The sequence below is a fragment of the Lithobates pipiens genome, unplaced genomic scaffold (assembly GCF_037356315.1).
Source record: "Lithobates pipiens isolate NorthernLeopardFrog02 unplaced genomic scaffold, aLitPip1_a1.2 Scaffold_8, whole genome shotgun sequence".
NCBI lineage: Eukaryota > Metazoa > Chordata > Amphibia > Anura > Ranidae > Lithobates > Lithobates pipiens.
In genome coordinates, this window is record NW_027507903.1 from 594,555,954 (window position 1) to 594,575,443 (window position 19,490).

The following is a 19,490-nucleotide window of genomic DNA, read 5'->3' on the forward strand; positions in this document are numbered from 1 at the left end:
AAGAGAAAGTGTAAAAAAAAAATGAAAATAGAAAAATAAATAATAAAAAATGAATTATATTTTAAAGCACCCCGTCCCTTCATGCTCACGCACAAATGTGAACACACACGTAGGTCCCATAAGCATATGTAATTGATGATTGCACCACACATGTGAGGTATCGAACATCAGAATGACAGCAATACTTCTAGGATCAGAGCTCACACGTATCTCTAAACTGGTAACCAGTAAAGTTTTTTAACTGTCACCTATGGAGATTTGTAGGTTGCGTAGCTTGTCTCCTTTTTGCGGGTGTGCAAAATTGTAAATCTCAGCATGTTTGTTATGTATAGAATATATTTTTTTTTAAATCACTCAAAGGGGTTTATTCATAAAGCAGTGAATGTGACATTTAAGCCCCATACACACTATCAGATTATCTGCTAAGTTTTTCCTTCAGATCTACCAAAACCATATAACATGAGGACAAACCTTAGGAGTTTCAATGTGTGTGCAATCAGGCAGGCCCTTCTACTACATGGTTTTGGTAAATCAGAAGGAAAAACTCAGCTGATAATCTGATAGTGTGTATGGGGCTTAATTACCAAACACTCACTGGTGGTGTATCAATCATTTTTTTTAAAATGCATGCAACAGGAAGATTAGTTGCAGTGAATGTCAGTTTCACTGCTTTGTAAATAACGTTCATAATGTGAATGAGCCCTCAATACAGAGTGGAGAATACTTTTCCTGCATACCATCACTGTGCTCCAGGCTTTGGGTTCAGGGCCCCTGCTGTTCTATTGTGCAATTCTCTTTCATGTTTATTGGCTTAGTGTAATTTCCTGGCAATGTGATGGACATTCTTGTGTTTGTGAAGATGGCTTTGCTTGCTTATTTTGTCACCTAATCTCACAATGTCTTTCCAGTTACTGATTAAAGGACAGTATTTAGACAGGGGTCCAGCCCTCCTTCAGTGTCCCTTTAAAAAGCCCTCCTTACAGAGGCTTCTCATACCCGTGGTGGCATCATGGGGTTCAGAGCTTTGTGTTTCCTACTGCTGGGTCTCCTGGCCGGGTCCACCTATGCACAATCGTGAGTATGACCTCCTGAATAGTAGATGAAAGTTGTAGATAGGCTTAGCTTTTGTAGTAAAACATCTTTATATACTCCTCCTGATTCCATACCTAAAATTTTCTGCAGATAATTTATTTATCTGTAGGATGGCCTTTAATGGATTTATTTGATTTTGGGAATATCTTGTGGTTATTGGGACACTTCTGAGGCTAGAGGGCAATAGCCAGCTCCTCGATGGTTGACTGGGATAGTTTTTGCATAGGGAGATATTCTAACCTGTTTGAATACCTGAATCAAAAGGAGGGGAGCGCTATCCTCCTTACCAATGTAAGGGGCATTGCTTCCACTGACCACGATGTAAGATACATTCTTCCCACTGAGCACCAATAAAAGATAAAATCTTACTACTGACCACCAATATAAGGGGGGATTCTTCCCACTGATGACCAATGTAAGGGACATTCTTCCCACTGACCACCAATGTAGGGAGGGTATTCTTCCCACTGACCACCAATGTAAGGAGGGTATTCTTCCTGCTGACCACCAATGTAAGGGGTATTCTTCCCACTGACCATGAATATAAGGAGGCTATTCTTCCCCCTGACCACCAGGGGCATTCTTTCCACTGACCACCAATGTAAAGATCATTCTTTCCTACTGACCACCAATGTAAGGGGCCTTCTTCCCACTGACCATCAATATATGGAAGGTATTCTTTCCACTCACCACCAGGGGCATTCTTTCCACTGAGCATGAATTGAAAGAAAATTCTTCCCACTGACCACCAATGTAAGAGAAATTCTTCCCACTGACCACCAATATAAGGAGGGTATTCTTCCCACTGACCACCAATGTAAGGGGCATTCTTTCTATGTCCACCAATGTAAAATACATTCTTACCACTGAGCACCAATGTAAGATACATTCTCACTACTGATCACACCTATATAAGGGGCATTTTTCCTTCTGATGGCCAGTGTAAAGAGCATTCTTTCCACTGACCACCAATGTAAGGGGCAGGGGCGTTAGTGGAGCGTGCCTCCAACAACCCAAAGATGCTGCTTGCAGGACCTTTTTAACGTAGTGCCCCAATGTGAAAGCACTCTGGCTTTCACACTAGGGAGAATTGAGAGAATTTTTTCAGTCGTTTTGGCCCCTTTCACACTGGGGCATGAGGTGCGTCGGCGGTAAAGTTCCGCTATTTTTCGATATTGGAAAGAAATAGTTGAAATCATAAACAGGATTTTTGGGACTAAGATGGATTTGGACCCCAGAACCTGTATATTAGGATATAGGAGAGCCCCGGGGGAACAGAGGAATACAACTATTGCTGTCATAAGGTGCTTGTTTCAAGCACGGAGATTGATAGCACAGAAATGGCAGGTGGCGGGGGCACCTCTTTCGAGTGAATGGACTCAGGTTATAAATGATTTAGTGCGGAAGGAAAGGACTGTATACATATGCAGGGGAAATCTTAGAGGATTTGAGAAAATATGGGGACCATGGTTGAAGGAATTAGAGCACCCACTGGATTAATAATACTAAATGAGGACAAAGTTAGATAAGTGATAAGACACCTCAATAATTGGGATATGAAACAACTGTGGTTAAGGTGATTGAGATGATGACAAACTGGTAATGGGATGGCGAATGAGACATAGGAGGGAGGAGGGGGGGAGGGAGTTGGGGCACGGGGAGATAAAAAAGGCGTAACTCCTGGTTTGTAGAGTTTAATGTTTTAAGCTCATATGTACTTTTTGTATTGTACTTTGAATTTTTTGTATGATGAAATGAAATATAAATAAGGAGAAACTAAGTTAAAAAAAAAAAAAGTATTTTTACCGGCGCTTTACCGTCAGATTTGCGGCACTATTCGGCCACTTGCGGGCGGTTTCACCCCCACTAGCGGCTGAGAAAGGGTTAAAAACCACCGCACAGCACCTCTGCAGAGGCGCTTTGCCGATGGTACAGCCGTGCTGCCCCATTGATTTCAATTGCCAGGAGTGGTGAAGGAGCAGTGTATACAACGGAGAGACAGCAGCGGCTGTTTCGGGGCGGTTTGCAGGCGCTAATTTTTTTTGTTGCGCTGTAGCGCCTGCAAAATGACCCAGTGTGAAAACGGTCTAACAGGCGCTATTTTTAGCGCTAAAATGGCAGAAAAATGCCTCCAGTGTGAAAGGGGTCTAAGAGCTAGTAGATATAATGGATAATTTTTTAAAAAAAAGACCACAGGTATTGTAAAAGACTAATAGAAATATTTCCTGTGGACTGGACACAGACTTTTTTTTTTCACTCCACCTTGTATGTCATGACTGTACAATGTTAATTGTCCATGTTGAGTTCTTTGTTAGAGAACTGTCTGCTAGTCTTATAAACCTGCCTACTTCCGGCTTTTATCCTGGATGGTTGAAGTTATATAATGTGATGACCATAACATAAACCTCAGCAGTTACTTTGTCCATTTCAATAGGATACAATTCATTCATTGTTGCGATGTCTCTGATTGTTTTGTATTCTTATTATTACGGTTTCTGTATTGTTACTTTTGATCAAATAAGGTTAGGACTTCACAAGCAATTATTGATCTCAGAGACAGAACAAACAAAAAAAAAAAAAAAAAAATCTACTGTAAGGACTCTTTCACACGGGTATTGAATTTTAAAGTGGCCTTTAATGCACATTAATGCACCTATAGCGTTATTGAGTGTTTTGGGTGCATTGCACGTTTGCACAGTAATGAGTGTTTTTGGCTGCAATGTTTAATGTCCAACGGCCAAAGATTGGTCGGAACTTCTGTTGTGTTCTGAACTCTGAGCTCATCTCTAATCACCAAATAATTTAGACATATTGGGTAGGATTTACTAAACTGGATTATACAGAATCTCTGGTGCAACTGTGCATAGAAACCAATCAGCTTCTGGGGTTTTATTGTCAAAGCTTAACCACTTCAGCCCCGGAAGGTTTACCCCCCTTCATTACAGGCCATTTTTTGCGATACGGCGATGCGCTACTATGACTGCCAATTGCGTGGTCCTGTGACACCGTACCCAAATAAAACGGTCCTCTTTTCCCCACAAATACAACTTTCTTTTGGTGGTATATGATCTCCTCTGTGGTTTTTATTTTTTTTGCGCCATAAACAAAAAAATGCGATAATTAATAAAAAAATAATAAATAATAATATATTTTACTTTTTGCTGTAAAACAAATCCAATAAAAAAATATTAAAATCAAATTTCTTCATCAGTTTAGGCCAATATGTATTCTGTTACATATTTTTGGCAGAAAAAAAAATCACAATAAGCGTTTATTGATTGGTTTGTGCAAAAGTTATAGCGTCTACAAACTATGGGATATTTTTTATGGGTTTTTTTTTTTTTCGTTTTTTTTTTTACTAGTAAAGGCAGCAATTTTTAGTGGGACTTCAACATTGCGGAAGACAAATCTGACACTAAGTGACTCTTTTTGGGGACCAGTGACACCAATACAGTGATCAGTGATAAAAAATATGCAATGTCACTGTACTAATGACATAATAACACTGGCAGGGGCCGGGTTAACATCAGGGGTGATCAAAGGGTTAAATGTGCTCCTAGGCAGTGCTTTCCAACTATGTGTGTGTGTGGGGGGGGGGGGGTGCTTTGGCTGTGAAAGGACAGAGATCCGTGTTCCTGATTAGCAGAAACACTGGATCTCTGTCTTCCCTACTAGCAGAGTGGTTATCTTCCATTCAGGTCTTCCATTCAGGTCCCATTGACTTTAATGGGGTTTGTTATTCGGGTCCGAACTTTCGCTGCGTTCGAAGGTTGTGGTGCAAACTGAACAGGGGTCCTTTCGGCCCATCCCTAATGTAGATACAATAAATATTACTGTGTTTGCTGTACAGTAGCTTAAAAATGTACGACTGTCTCAGCCTTTGCACAGCCATTGTGAATAATCACCTTAATGTGTCTAATATGTATGAAATGTCACTTTTTATTTATTTCCTGTGCTCATCAGCTTCATCTAGTGGCCATAATTTTGTATTTTCCTGAATTGTAGAATTTCAGTAAAATACCACATTATGGACCCAAGATGGAGCTGACAATCATAGGGAATAAATAAAAAATGACATTTCACAAGTAGTTTGCACATTACGGAGAGTCCCTATTGATGGTTGTGCCAATGCACAGCAAATTTTTGGTAAACATTAATGTTACTCTACCCACTTGCTGACCGTATAACACAGATATACGGCGGCAAGGTGGCTTGGCTGCACCGGATCACGTACTAGGTAATAGGTGACAGTTCTGGGTATAGGATGGTAACCTGGCCATGCTGTGCTTAAACACAACAGATGACGATCCGCCGGTGCCGGTTAATGGATTACCGCCTGCACCCGGCCATTGTTATAAATTTACACAGGACAGAGCCCTGCCTCTGTAAACAAGGCAGAGCTCTGTCCTGTCAACAGGGAAGTCATGGATTCCCCCCCCCCTGCAAAGCAGGGAATAAAATCCATTACTTTCCTTAGTAAAAGCACCCCCCACAGTACACCAAAACACTGGCTAGGCACACATTTAACCCTTTAGTCACCCCTGATTTTTAACCCCTTCTCAACCAGTGTCATTAGTACAGTGGCAGTGCTTATTTTTAGCACGGATCACTGTATTAGGGACATTGGTTCCTGCAAAGTGTCAAATGTATCAGTTAGTGTCCGATAGTCTACTACAATATCTCAGTCCAGCTATAAGTTGCTGATCACCGCCATTACTAGTAAAAATAAATAAATAAATAAATTCCAATATATACTGTATACCATAGATTGTAGACTAAATACCTTTTTTATTGGATATGTTTTATAGCAGAAAGTAAAAGTATTGTTTTTTTGTTTTTTTTTGTTTTTCAAAAATGTTGGTCATTTTTTTGTTTATAGTGCAAAAAATATTAAAATGCAGAAGTAATCAAATACTCCCAAAAGAAAGCTCTAACTGTGGGAAAAGAAATTGCATAAATCTTGTTTGGGTACAGTGTCACATGACCGTACGATTGTCAGTTAAAGTAATGCTAAAAAATGGCCTGGTCATGAAGGGGGGTAAACCTAAACCTAAAGTTAAACAAAATAATTAACTCAAAGTTAGTGGCGGTTGGTGGTAATTTTTCTTGGGGGACAAACAGTGCACCCACAGTCACCACTCCCCCCCCCAGTTTCCCCTTGCCCTGCTCTCCTCCGTGGGCATCACCGTGGTTTCCGTCTTCTCCCTCCTCCTTTGGCGGCCAATCGGAACGCTTCTTCTTTCGGCCAATCAGGAAAAGGGTCTCAGACTTCCTGATTGGCTGGGAGGAGAATGAGTGTGAAATTAGCAAATATTCATTTGCTATTGTTACACAACTGGGTGGGCTCGGTTTGCTGGGCTCTGCGCTCCGAGCCCACCCTTTTTTGAAGTCTATTAGAGCCTCTGGCTCTAAGCACGTACTTCAAAAAAATATCCCCCATTGGAATTCATGCACCCAGCGACCTGCATGGGGGCCGGACACATGGATGGGGGGGGGGGGGGGGCGCGTATTCAAAGTATTTTGTTAAGAAAACACGACTTATATTAAATGGGGGGAGATTTTCTAAAATTGGTGCACACAGAATCTGGTGTAGCTGTGCATAGTAAATAATCAGCTTCTAACTTCAGCTTGTTCAATTAAGCATTGACAATAAAACCTGGAACCTGATTGGTTACTCTGTAAAGCTGCACCAAATCCCGTGTGCCCCAGTTTTAGTAAATCTCCCCCAATGAATCCCCAATTTTCACAGCTCTTACTTTCTGACATGTATATACTGTATACTGTACATACACTGTAAGCTCTGTCTGGATGTCTGCCAGACATGTTGAAAGCTGTTGCGAAAAGCTTGCATTTGGCCTAGATTTGTACAGTACTCCCAAACATGTACTGGATAAATAAAACAAATTCTGTAGAAAGCGATCGATAGATCCTGTGCAAGGTTACATGGCAAACATTCTTACATGGCAGTTATGTAATGGGAAAAGGGAATTAAAAAAAAAAAAAATGGCCAAGATTTTGTTTCTGCAGGATTTTTTTACTTTATCATCAACATCAGCATTTGGAAGGATTAAAGCCAAAGCTTGCTATTGATTAGTTGATTTATACTCACATTTCAATCTGAAGTCCAAACAGCTCAGTACTGTACATACAGGGGAGCTGTTTTACCTGCCAAAAAGACTATGCAAACTCCATGCAGATATCATAGAAGCTTTTTTTTTAACTCTGTTTGCTGCCACCATTGCCACTATTTTGCTGCAGCATCGAATTGTAAACAAACTCACAGCCGTCATAGCGGCCAAGGGTTTGTTTACATCTTCATACTCGGCTTCCAGCTTTCTGTAATGCCACCCAATCACTCCTATGTCTGTTGGAATGTGTCTTCTGTATGGTTCCCCCCACCATAGGTCCAGGGCTTACCTATCCCTCCTGTGTACCTAGTATCTCTGTGGTGGGTTCCAGAATGGACAGCGTAGGGAGATCAAAGGATTTCCATTTGCAATCTCTCCTGAGTACTATGCACTTGGAAGTTTTCAGAGCTGTCAAACCGTGGTGAATCTTCATAGGGAAGAAGCATGTGCAACTTCAGCAGGGTGCAAGGGTGACATTAGAGGTTAAATAGACCACTGATGTTTCCTTGAGGAGTACCTGTTGCCTGTACTTTGCTATCACCTAGGGAGCCTCTTTGTATTAATAAGCCCCTGATGTCTCATTGAAGAGGACTTGTTGCCTGTACTATAGTATCACCCAGAGGGCTGTCAGCTTATTTGTATTAATAGACTCCTGATGTTCCCTTGAGGAGTACCTGGTGCCTGTACTAATCTATTACCTAGGTAGCCTCTTTTTATTACTAGACCCCCTGATGTCTCCTTGAAGAGGACCTGTTGCCTGTACTATGCTATTACCCAGAGGGCTGTCAGCCTCTTTGTATTAATAGACCCCTGATATCTCCTTGAAGAGGACCTGTGGTCTGTACTATGCTATCACGTAGGGAGCTTGTCAGCCTGTTTGTGACCCCTGATGTTTCCTTAAAGAGGACCTGTCACTTGAACAATGCCAGCCACTAGGCTTCATGATAACAGTCAACCTCTTTTTGATAGCAGTAAAGTTAAGCTGGCCATACATTATACAAATTTCTGTTTCAATTTCCTTTAGATTTACCTTCAACTATGTAGTACAAGGGCCTGCCTGATTGCATCCAAATTTAAAAAATTAGGTTTTACCTCATATTATATGCTTATTAGGTAACTTACCTGTCCAGTTATCCTGAGCTGATTCTTCAATCGGCTATCAGGTACTTTCTGCAAAATCTTGACTACTGGGCATGAATAAATGGGCCACAGTCTTCTGGGACCTGTGAGGTGTCCCAGAAGGCTGTGGGGGAAAGAGGGGAGGTGAACTGAGCCGGAAGTGAGAGTGGGTACCTGTCAAAATCAGGTACCCCCCCAAAAGGTGCCAAATGTGGCAGTGAAGGGAGGAGGAGTAAGACAAGCAGTGCTTCCCCTTTGGGTGGAGCACTGCTTTAAAAGGTTAAAAAAGTAAGATTAAAAAAGATAGCTAAAAAACACCTGAAAATGTTAAATATTCCCCTGACTTGTATATATACTAACGCAAGTGTCTGGTGCACACACAAATGAAAATTATGATTACACATATCAGGCATTCTAACACATGCTGGAGTGAAAGCAGTAATGGTAAGGCCACCATTCAAATTTAACTCTGAATTGATGGCCTATAAAGGCCTTTAAAGTGTCACCTATGGACAATTTTGGGTACCGTTGTATTTCACTGGCACATGCATATTTGAGGCTTCAAATATATGCTATTTATTTACTTGCCATTACCTAATTTTAACTGAATATTTTACTGAAAAATTGGGAACGATATTTAAATTAAATTAATTTAAAATTATTTTAATGTATTTTTTTTTAGTTAAAAAAAAAACTGATTTGATAAACTGCAATGCAAATATTCTGTGGAATAAAAATGTAAACTACCCCCATTTTATTCCACAGCGTCTCTGCTTTTAGAAAACATATAATACATCAGGGTATTAAGTGTACATAAAATGTATGCACTTGAAAATTGAAAAAAATGATGCTGCACAGATAGATAACATTATTTCCATCAAGTTGTTTTTATAGGCAGTAAAAATACTATACATGTCTATTAACTACTTGCCACCCGCATGATGTCCATAAATGTCCTTAAGTTTCAGTAGTTATACAAGGATGATGCCTACTACAGACGTCATCCCAGTATGGATCTTTTCAGCTAGCAATTCCCTTTGTAGCAGAAGTGATTTGAGTGGCTAATTAGCTGCTCAATCACTGCTGTGGGTGCTCCTCACGCCGCTGCTGTCTTTCCCAGGCTCCACTGTCCCATCACGGAGCCCAGGAGTGATGCGACCAGTGGTAATTGCTGCACTTAAAAGAAAAAGAGGAACTGACCCAAGATCTCTGCATAAAGAGGACCTATTATGGCTCATGCTGTCACAAGGGATGTTGTTCATCCCTTGTGACAGCAATAAAGTTAATCTAAAAAAAGAAAGTAAAAAAAACATTTGTATAAAATAAATAATACACATAAATAAAAATAAAAAAAAAATGAATGCTACCCCTGTCCCACCATGCTTTCTGCAAATGCAAATGCATATGTTTATCCCACGCGCATATGTAAATGATGATCGTACCACACATGTCAGGTATTGTCGCAAACGTCAGGGGGAGAGTAAGAATTCTAGCACCAGACCTCCTGTGCAACTCTAAACTGATAACCTGTAAAGTCATTTAAAACAACACCTATGGAGAATTTTAAGCACCGCAATTTGCCGCTAATCCATGGGCAGATGCAATTTTAAAGCATCAGAGGTTAGATATCTATTTACTTGTAACATCATCTTTCACATTATACAAAAAATTGGCTAACTTTACTGATTTTCTTTTTTTATTCATTAAAGTGTATTTTTTTCCCCAAAAATTGCATTTGAAAAACCACTGTGCAAATACCGTGTTACAAACAAAAATATGCAAAACTTGCCATTTTAATATATAGGGCCTCTGCAAAAAAAAAAAAAAATTATATATATATATATATATATATATATATATATATATATATATATATATATATATATATATATATATATATATATATATATATATATATATATATAAATATTTGGGGGTTCTAAGTAAATTTCTAGCAAAATAAAATTCTATTTTTACATGAAGGAGCTAAATGTTAGAATTGGCCCAGAAACAAAGTGGTTAAGTACAGATAACAAGGTCGCTAATATAATCATGCATTTTTACTCTACCAGGTGTACCCTGATCACCTCCAATGTGTTGCGGGCGGACAGCGAGGAGACTTTCTTAGTAGATGGACATGGCACTGCATTGGATGGTGATATTCTAGTCCAGGATTTTCCCAAGAAGAAATTAATTATAGCTCAGGGCAGGATCTCTGTCAACAATGGCAATGGCTTTCTGGGAACATCCAAATTCTTGGTGAGTGTTTTTATAGTTATATGATGCGTATGATACTATACTAAATGGACACCCCACCAAATGATTGACTTCAGGTGTCTCCACTGATGGGTATTGTTAATACTACAGCATCCAAAGACATTTTAGACAGTTGTACATTTTTAAACTTATGGGAACAGTTTGGTGAAGGCCTTTTATTGCTCCAGAATTACTGTACCCATGTGTACAAAGCCAGTTCCTTAAAAAAACTGATTGGCATGGAGGAAATTGAGTGGTCTGCACAGAGTCCTGATCTCAACCCTACTGAACACTCGCAGTTATGAATTGAGTTGCCAATTAAGAGCCATCAGTACCTGACCTCACAAATGCTTTTTATTTTTTTGGCCAAATGGGCACAAATTCCCACACGGCTCTTCTAAACTTTTGCATAAATCCTTCCCAGAAGAGTGGAGTCTGTTACATCCTTAAAAGGGTGTCAACACCATATTAATGCCCATGGTTTTGGAATGGGTTTCCAACACACTCATACAGATGTGATGCTGGGTAGACATGTGCAATTCATTTCCTTAGGATTTTTTTTTTTTCGGAGGGAATTCTGCATATTTGTTGCATACGAAAAATTTATTGTCAGAAAAAGTAATGTCAGAAAACCCAAAAGAACGAAAATACAAAAATCTGAAAGAACAAAAAACGATTCAACCTACAAGTTTAACAAATTTATTACATTTGGATAATTTTGTTTTGTATTTTCTATCATAATTAAATTATTAACTATTATTATAGTTTTTATTACTATTATTTATTATTATACACTATTAAATTATAGGTAAAATAGCTGAAGTCAGTAAATCTTCTATTTAGGTCTCTGCACCATAGCAGCTAATTTGGGATAGATTAAATTTACATTTTTATTGGAATTTCCTTTCAAATTTAGCTACAATAACTGTTAGTAAACTTAATGAATACAAATGCGTCTGAAGTTATGAATTATCCAAAGTAACGCACTCAAACAAATAGAATGGAATGAATAAAAATGATCGGATAAACAAAACAAAAACGATTGAATGAAACTAAAACAGAACTAAACACATTTTTCAGTAGTGCATATGTCTAATGCTGAGGTGTGCGCATACGTTTAGTTATATAGTAAATTACATATGCTGTATCAAAACACACTAAATGAAGTGATGGTTGGCATATTTCAGTGACAACAGACAATGATAGAAAACAAGGACTGTTTTTTAATGTTCATTTTAGGAGCATGTTACACTCATATTTAGGGTGTAACACATAACACATTCCTATCCACCCTCTGAAAACTCTGAGTGGCTACTTAAAACTTTCACTGACTCTCTTCCCTCCTCCATGTAACAGTTCTGAATATCTGAATGGCAAATCACCATGCGCCAATGCTCACATGTAGTAGAAAAGATGTAGCTGGATAGCCGCACTCCAAATTATTCAACTTTATTTCAAAAATGTAATTAAAATCATAGCATCTACGGCTGTGCAGTTAGTCTGTATACAAGCCTAGATGCTATGATTTTAATTACATTTTTGAAATAAAGTTGAATAATTTGGAGTGCGGCTATCCAGCTACATCTTTACTTCAGTTCCTGTTGTAAACAGAGCCGGCACCCTGTGGGATTGTGAAGACAGCTGTTTTGGGAGAAGTCATTACCTTGGAGCGGTAAATTCTTTGTACCAGTGCTCACATGTGGGATTAAGTGGAGTAAGTCACATGCTCCCCCATACCTAGAAGTACCTAGAAGTGTATACTTTGCTCCTAGTGGCTGAATGGAGCTTCAAGGGAGTGAAGGAAAGTTGAGAATAAGCAGCTGGCGAGACCACCAATAAAAGGAACTTGTTGCTTTGTCCTGCATGTGCACAACAGCACAGGTGTACTTTAGTGGTGTGCAGATAAGGAATTTCTTTGATGCAGCTGACCAGAGTTATACTGATATAATATGCAAAAAAAGGGGGTAACTAAGGCGCACAACGAATACTACAAGGAAGCTGCCAACGTATAAAGTGATCATAGCACAATGAGGTAAATAAAGATAAATGGTATGTGGTGCTACCTAGCCTGACAAGCCCTAATAAAATAAAGAAGGAAAAAATATACTACAAAATAACTACAAGTGTGTAGCACAATGCATCAATCTTCTATAGTGCAATAATCACGTGAAATAAATATGATGATATAAATATGATCTCAATCACAAACTAAAAAAAAAAAAAAAAAAAATATATATATATAGGCTTACCCCACTTTTAAGTACGCAATGGGGTTTATTTACTAAAGCTGGAAAGTGCAAAATCAGGCTCCCTTCTGCATAGAAACCAATGAGCTTCTAACCCCAGATTGTTCAATTAAGCTTTGGTAATAAAACCTGGAAGCTCATTGATTTCCATGCAGAAGTGAGCCTGATTTTGCACTTTCCAGCTTTAGTAAATAAACCCTATTGTGTACTTAAAAGTGGGGTATGCCTGTAGTGCAAACAAATCTATATGGTGGTGATAAAATCCCAATAATGAAGTGCAATAGTGATAAGTTGAATAAATGTGCAAACCAATATGCAAAAATAGTGCAAAGATCTTTAGAAAGCGCTAAAACTTCTAAAGTGCAATCCATGCTATAAATAAATAAGTATAAGATGAGATGATGTAAACCATCAAAAGGAATCCAAACTAATATGGACCAAGTCCCAATAACTTCAAATAATACGATCAGATCTTCTTCTAATAGTTCATCAACAGAAGTTTAAAGTGCAAAACTAAGTGCAATGGATGATCAAACAGTGCAAATTCACAGATCCAATGTGCTCTGTGCAATACGGGGTTTGCACGGAGCACATTGGATCTGTGGATTTGCACTGTTTGATCGTCCGTTGCACTTAGTTTTGCACTTTAACCACTTAAGCCCCAGACCAATTTGCAGCCAAAGGACCAAGCCCCTTTTTGCGATTCGGCACTGCGTCGGTTTAACTGACAATTGTGTGGTCGTGCGACGTGGCTCCCAAACAAAATTGGTGTCCTTTTTTCCCACAAATAGAGCTTTCTTTTGGTGGTATTTGATCACCTCTGCGGGATGTGTTTTTTTTTATTGTAGGGGGGCGTGGCCTGGCATATGATATCACTGATCGTCTTTCCCTATAAAAGGGAAGAGACGATTAGTGACAGGCTCAGTAGGAATGAATGAATGAAAGAATGACTTGTATAGCTCTGCAAATGCGAACTGAATCATCTCAAGGCGCTTGATCCGAGCTATGTTTTTTCCTTCTTAAAAGAGGTGGGTCTTGAGTTTTTTCCTGAAGGCCTGATGGTTTCCTCCCAAGTGGATGTTCATGAGTAGCCGTGGCCCTTGGACTGCGAATCTTCGTTCTCCCCTTGATTTATTTACACAGACCTCTCCTTGTTCTTCAGCTCTGTGACCCGATCGCGGGACACCAGCAGCGATTGGGTCCGCTGGTCCCACGGCCACGGTCACGGAGCTCAGGACAGGGTCGGGAGCGTAACACTGGCGACGCGCTCCCGACCCACGGCTGGGCACTTAAAGAGCAACGTAAAGGTACGTGCTTGTGCCCAGCCGTGCCATTCTGCCTACGTACATCGGCGTGAGGCGGTCCTTAAGTGGTTAAACTTCTGTTGATGTACTATTAGAAGAAGATCTGATTGTATTATTTGTAAATATCTTTGCACTATTTTTGCATATTCGTTTGCACATTTATTCAACTTATCACTATTGCACTTTATTATTGCGATTTTACCACCACTATATCGATTTGTTTGCACTATATATATTTTATTTTGTGACTGAGATCATATTTATACCATCATATTTATTTCATGTGATTATTGCACTATAGAAGATTGATGCATTGTACTAAACACTTGTAGTTAATTTGTAGTATATTTTTCCCTTCTTTAATTTATTAGGGCTTGTCAGGCTAGGTAGCGCCACATACCATTTATCTTTATACTGATATAATGTTATCCAACAATATGGAGTGTATGATCTCATCATTGTCCTATTTCTGGTACCAGAGAAGCTTTATGCCGCGTACACACGGTCGAATTGTATGACGTACTTAGTCCATCATACAATCCGGCGGACAATCCGGCGTACTTTGTACCGAACGGACTTGGCCACACACGGATACACAAACAGTCCCCCGAAAGCTTGCGCGATGACGTACAGCACGTACGACGGGACTAGAAATAGGAAGTCCAAGACACAGCAAAGCACCCTTTGGGCTCCTTCTGCTGACTTTGCGTTAGTGGAAGTTTGGTTAGAGACGATTCGCGCTTTTCAGACTTCAGCTTAATTCGTCCGTTTTTGTTTTTTTAATTTATTCTCGAATTGGAATATTAATCATAGGATGAGGATGAATAAAGACATTTGTGATAACTCTGTGTGAATATAAGCAGCAAAGCAACTTCACTTTTCTTGCATTATGAAGAAGAAAAGAATGTGCTATATTAAAAAATCACAAAATTAGCAGCATGACGAATATGCTAGCTTCAATACGAACACTAGTTTTACAAGACAGAGCGCTTCCGCCCTGTAAATCCTTTCTGGGCATGCGCCATTCTTAGTCCGTCGGACTAGCATACTGACGACCGTATTGTCCGCTGAAACCAAAGTACGACGGAAAGATTGTTGTGCAAACCGAACTTCTTAGTACTCCGAACTGCACGCTGAAAAAGTCAGCTGAAGCCCACACACGAGCGGATTGTCCGTTGAAATGTGTTTCAACGGACTAAGTACGTCATACAATTCAACCGTGTGTACATATTGTCACAGAAAATCACATCCATATATATAAAGAGTGCAAAAAATTAGTGGCAGAGTAACAAGCCCAGTCAGAGTGTTATGGAATACATCAAGGTACAGTAAAACCTTGGATTGCGAGCATAATTGTAATCCAAAGCACTTGTATATCAAAACTAATTTCCCCATAACAATTAACGGAAATTCAAATGATTCGTTCAACTACCATTTATTCATAGGTCCTTCAGTTTATAGTCCATATAAAAAGATCATAGCAATGTGATTGGTTGTGTAACCATAAAATATCCATCCGCAAAAGGATTAGAAGCGAAATCCAGCAGGAGCTACAGAGAATAAAAGAGAAGAGAGGCATCTCTAAGTGTAGCAATATGTTGCTAAATGTTGTACCTTCATTAAATGTAACCGTATTGCTACACTTAGAGGCTTCTCTTTTATACTTGTCACATCACAACTATAGTGACGCCACTTGTATATCAAGACAACACTTGTATATCAAGTCAAAATGTATTTAAAATGTTTTCTTTTCTTACAAAACACTCTCAAACCAAGTTACTCTTAAACCAAGGTTTTACTGTATAGCAAAATAAATAAATGCACAGACTAAATACCCTAATGTCATGGTAAAGACCCATTTGAGGAACACCCAGGTGAAGGGACAAACTAATACACAAAGGTGTTAATTAGTGATGGCCGAACGGTTCGCCCGGCGGTCGTTTCGCGGCGAATTTCCGACTTTCGCCGTCCGCGGGTTCGAACGCCTTTTTCCGTCGTTCGCCCCGGCGGACTTACGTGTTTAATGTATACAAGAACTTTAACCTTTCGTGACACGTTTATCATGTGTTACAGGACAACCAATTGAGACATGACAGCTCATGGACACTTGGACATTCCCCCTAACCTATAAATACACCCGATCCGGTGGCCATTTTACATTCTTTCTTCTGTCACTGTAGGGAAAGGATCCTGTGTGGAGTAGGGACAGAGAAAACGCTAGCTATTTGGTACACAAAAGTTCTTTTCAGGACTGGTATAGGTGTTAGGTCAGCAGCCTGAGTTTCTTTTGTCAGTTTAGATAAAGGGACAGAGCGCTGTATGCTGCTATTTTAGGGACAGCTCAGCCAGATTAGTCTTTCTTCATCATCATCATCATCATCATCATTAGCTGTTACTATCAGGTCCACAAAAGAGCTGTTCCAGCTAATCGTTCCAGCCTACTCTTTTTTGCCAATTTGTATAGGGACAGGCAGGAAGCAGTGTGTCAGGCAGTGAGGATAATTTTAAAGACTTGCTGTTACTATTAGTTCCACAAAGGTTCTTTTCAGGACTGGTATCAGTGGTACGGTAATAGGCTTGTACACGTATAATATTCTTTCTTCCAAATATAGAAAGAATATTATACTTGACTGCTGCCCTTCTGCTGCAGTCTGCTAATCATTCACAACTCACTTGTTCCACAAAAGTTCTTATAAGGACTGGTAACTTGGTCTGTCTAGGGTGCTACGGTACATAGGCTTGGGTGCGGTACAGTCTGCTGTTCTGTAAGGACCGCTATCGGTCCACAATAGATAGGGTTGCCGTGCACTACTGCTGACCGCTGCCCTATACTGCAGCAGTCCTTCAGCGGTATAGGGACTGACGCACAGTCTGCTAAACACTAATACACAACCTGCTTGGTCCACAAAAGTTCTTATAAGGACTGGTAACTTGGTATAGGGTGCTACGGTACATAGGCCTGAGTGCGTTACAGTCTGCTGTTCTGTAAGGACCGCTATCGGTCCACAATACATAGGGTTGACGTGCACTACTGCTGACCGCTGCCCTATACTGCAGCAGTCCTTCAGCGGTATAGGGACTGACGCACAGTCTGCTAAACACTAACACACAACCTGCTTGGTCCACAAAAGTTCTTATAAGGACTGGTAACTTGGTATAGGGTGCTACGGTACATAGGCCTGAGTGCGTTACAGTCTGCTGTTCTGTAAGGACCGCTATCGGTCCACAATACATAGGGTTGCCGTGCACTACTGCTGACCGCTGCCCTATACTGCAGCAGTCCTTCATTGGTATAGGGACTGACGTACAGTCTGCTAATCACTAACACACAACCTGCTTGGTCCACAAAAGTTCTTATAAGGACTGGTAACTTGGTATAGGGTGCTACGGTACATAGGCCTGAGTGCGTTACAGTCTGCTGTTCTGTAAGGACCGCTATCGGTCCACAATACATAGGGTTGCCGTGCACTACTGCTGACCGCTGCCCTATACTGCAGCAGTCCTTCAGCGGTATAGGGACTGACGCACAGTCTGCTAAACACTAACACACAACCTGCTTGGTCCACAAAAGTTCTTATAAGGACTGGTAACTTGGTATAGGGTGCTACGGTACATAGGCCTGAGTGCAGTACAGTCTGCTGTTCTGTAAGGACCGCTATCGGTCCACAATACATAGGGTTGCCGTGCACTACTGCTGACCGCTGCCCTATACTGCAGCAGTCCTTCAGCGGTATAGGGACTGACGCACAGTCTGCTAAACACTAACACACAACCTGCTTGGTCCACAAAAGTTCTTATAAGGACTGGTAACTTGGTATAGGGTGCTACGGTACATAGGCCTGAGTGCAGTACAGTCTGCTGTTCTGTAAGGACCGCTATCGGTCCACAATACATAGGGTTGCCGTGCACTACTGCTGACCGCTGCCCTATACTGCAGCAGTCCTTCAGCGGTATAGGGACTGACGCACAGTCTGCTAAACACTAACACACAACCTGCTTGGTCCACAAAAGTTCTTATAAGGACTGGTAACTTGGTATAGGGTGCTACGGTACATAGGCCTGAGTGCAGTACAGTCTGCTGTTCTGTAAGGACCGCTATCGGTCCACAATACATAGGGTTGCCGTGCACTACTGCTGACCGCTGCCCTATACTGCAGCAGTCCTTCAGCGGTATAGGGACTGACGCACAGTCTGCTAAACACTAACACACAACCTGCTTGGTCCACAAAAGTTCTTATAAGGACTGGTAACTTGGTATAGGGTGCTACGGTACATAGGCCTGAGTGCGTTACAGTCTGCTGTTCTGTAAGGACCGCTATCGGTCCACAATACATAGGGTTGCCGTGCACTACTGCTGACCGCTGCCCTATACTGCAGCAGTCCTTCAGCGGTATAGGGACTGACGCACAGTCTGCTAAACACTAACACACAACCTGCTTGGTCCACAAAAGTTCTTATAAGGACTGGTAACTTGGTATAGGGTGCTACGGTACATAGGCCTGAGTGCAGTACAGTCTGCTGTTCTGTAAGGACCGCTATCGGTCCACAATACATAGGGTTGACGTGCACTACTGCTGACCGCTGCCCTATACTGCAGCAGTCCTTCAGCGGTATAGGGACTAAGAGTTTTGTCACAGGGTGATTTAAAAAATGACAGGCAGAGGAAGAGGCAGGCCCTTCCGCAGGGGTGGTAGGGGTAGGGCAGGAGCAACAGCCTTGAGCCAAAGTGGGAAGTTGCAGAAGGTGCGTTCAATTACTTTAAAGGACGCACCAGACTTGGTTGAGTGGCTCACTCAGCCTTATTCTTCTGCACCCTCCTCATCCTCTCGATCTGCACCCTCTTCTTCACTCTCTGCTATGTGCACCCCCAAAGACACTACCACCAACAACACCACCACCACCACATACCTTCCGCTTGAGTGCAAATGGGGGCCTTCATGCTCCAGTGTTTTAATAGGGACCCCCGTATAAAAAGCATGAGGGTCAAGGACCAGTACTGGGTGGCAACGTACTTAGATCCCCGGTACAAACACAAAATGGCGGAAATGTTACCGCCGTCGCAGAGGGCTGTCAGAATGCAGCACTTCCAGGCCTTGCTTCGAGAAATGCTGCATTCTGCTTTTGCGTGCGCTGGCAGAGGAGCAATTCCCACTCCCAGAGAAGGATTTGCGGGTACCAATCCAACAGCGCCTGCAAGAAGAGGCCGGTTTGAAGATGTGTTGGTGACTTCGGATATGAGGTCATTCTTTCAGCCGACCCATCGACAGGTGTCATCCGGATCCAGCATCAGGGAACGCCTAGACCGTCAGGTGTCCGACTACATTGGGTTAACGGCCGATGTGGAC

General features: G+C 41.1%; 1 protein-coding gene across 1 annotated transcript in view; it reads left to right on the forward strand.

Moving 5' to 3' along the window:
• The first annotated feature begins 919 nt into the window (after positions 1-919).
• LOC143961247 (venom factor-like) overlaps positions 920-19,490 on the forward strand; it is a 147,410-nt gene continuing 128,839 nt past the window's right edge. Inside the window, exons 1-2 of the mRNA XM_077470482.1 lie at positions 920-1,074; positions 10,412-10,598. Of these exons, the coding sequence (XP_077326608.1) occupies positions 1,010-1,074; positions 10,412-10,598 (252 nt within the window). The 5' untranslated portion in view covers positions 920-1,009. The remainder of the gene's footprint in view (positions 1,075-10,411; positions 10,599-19,490) is intronic.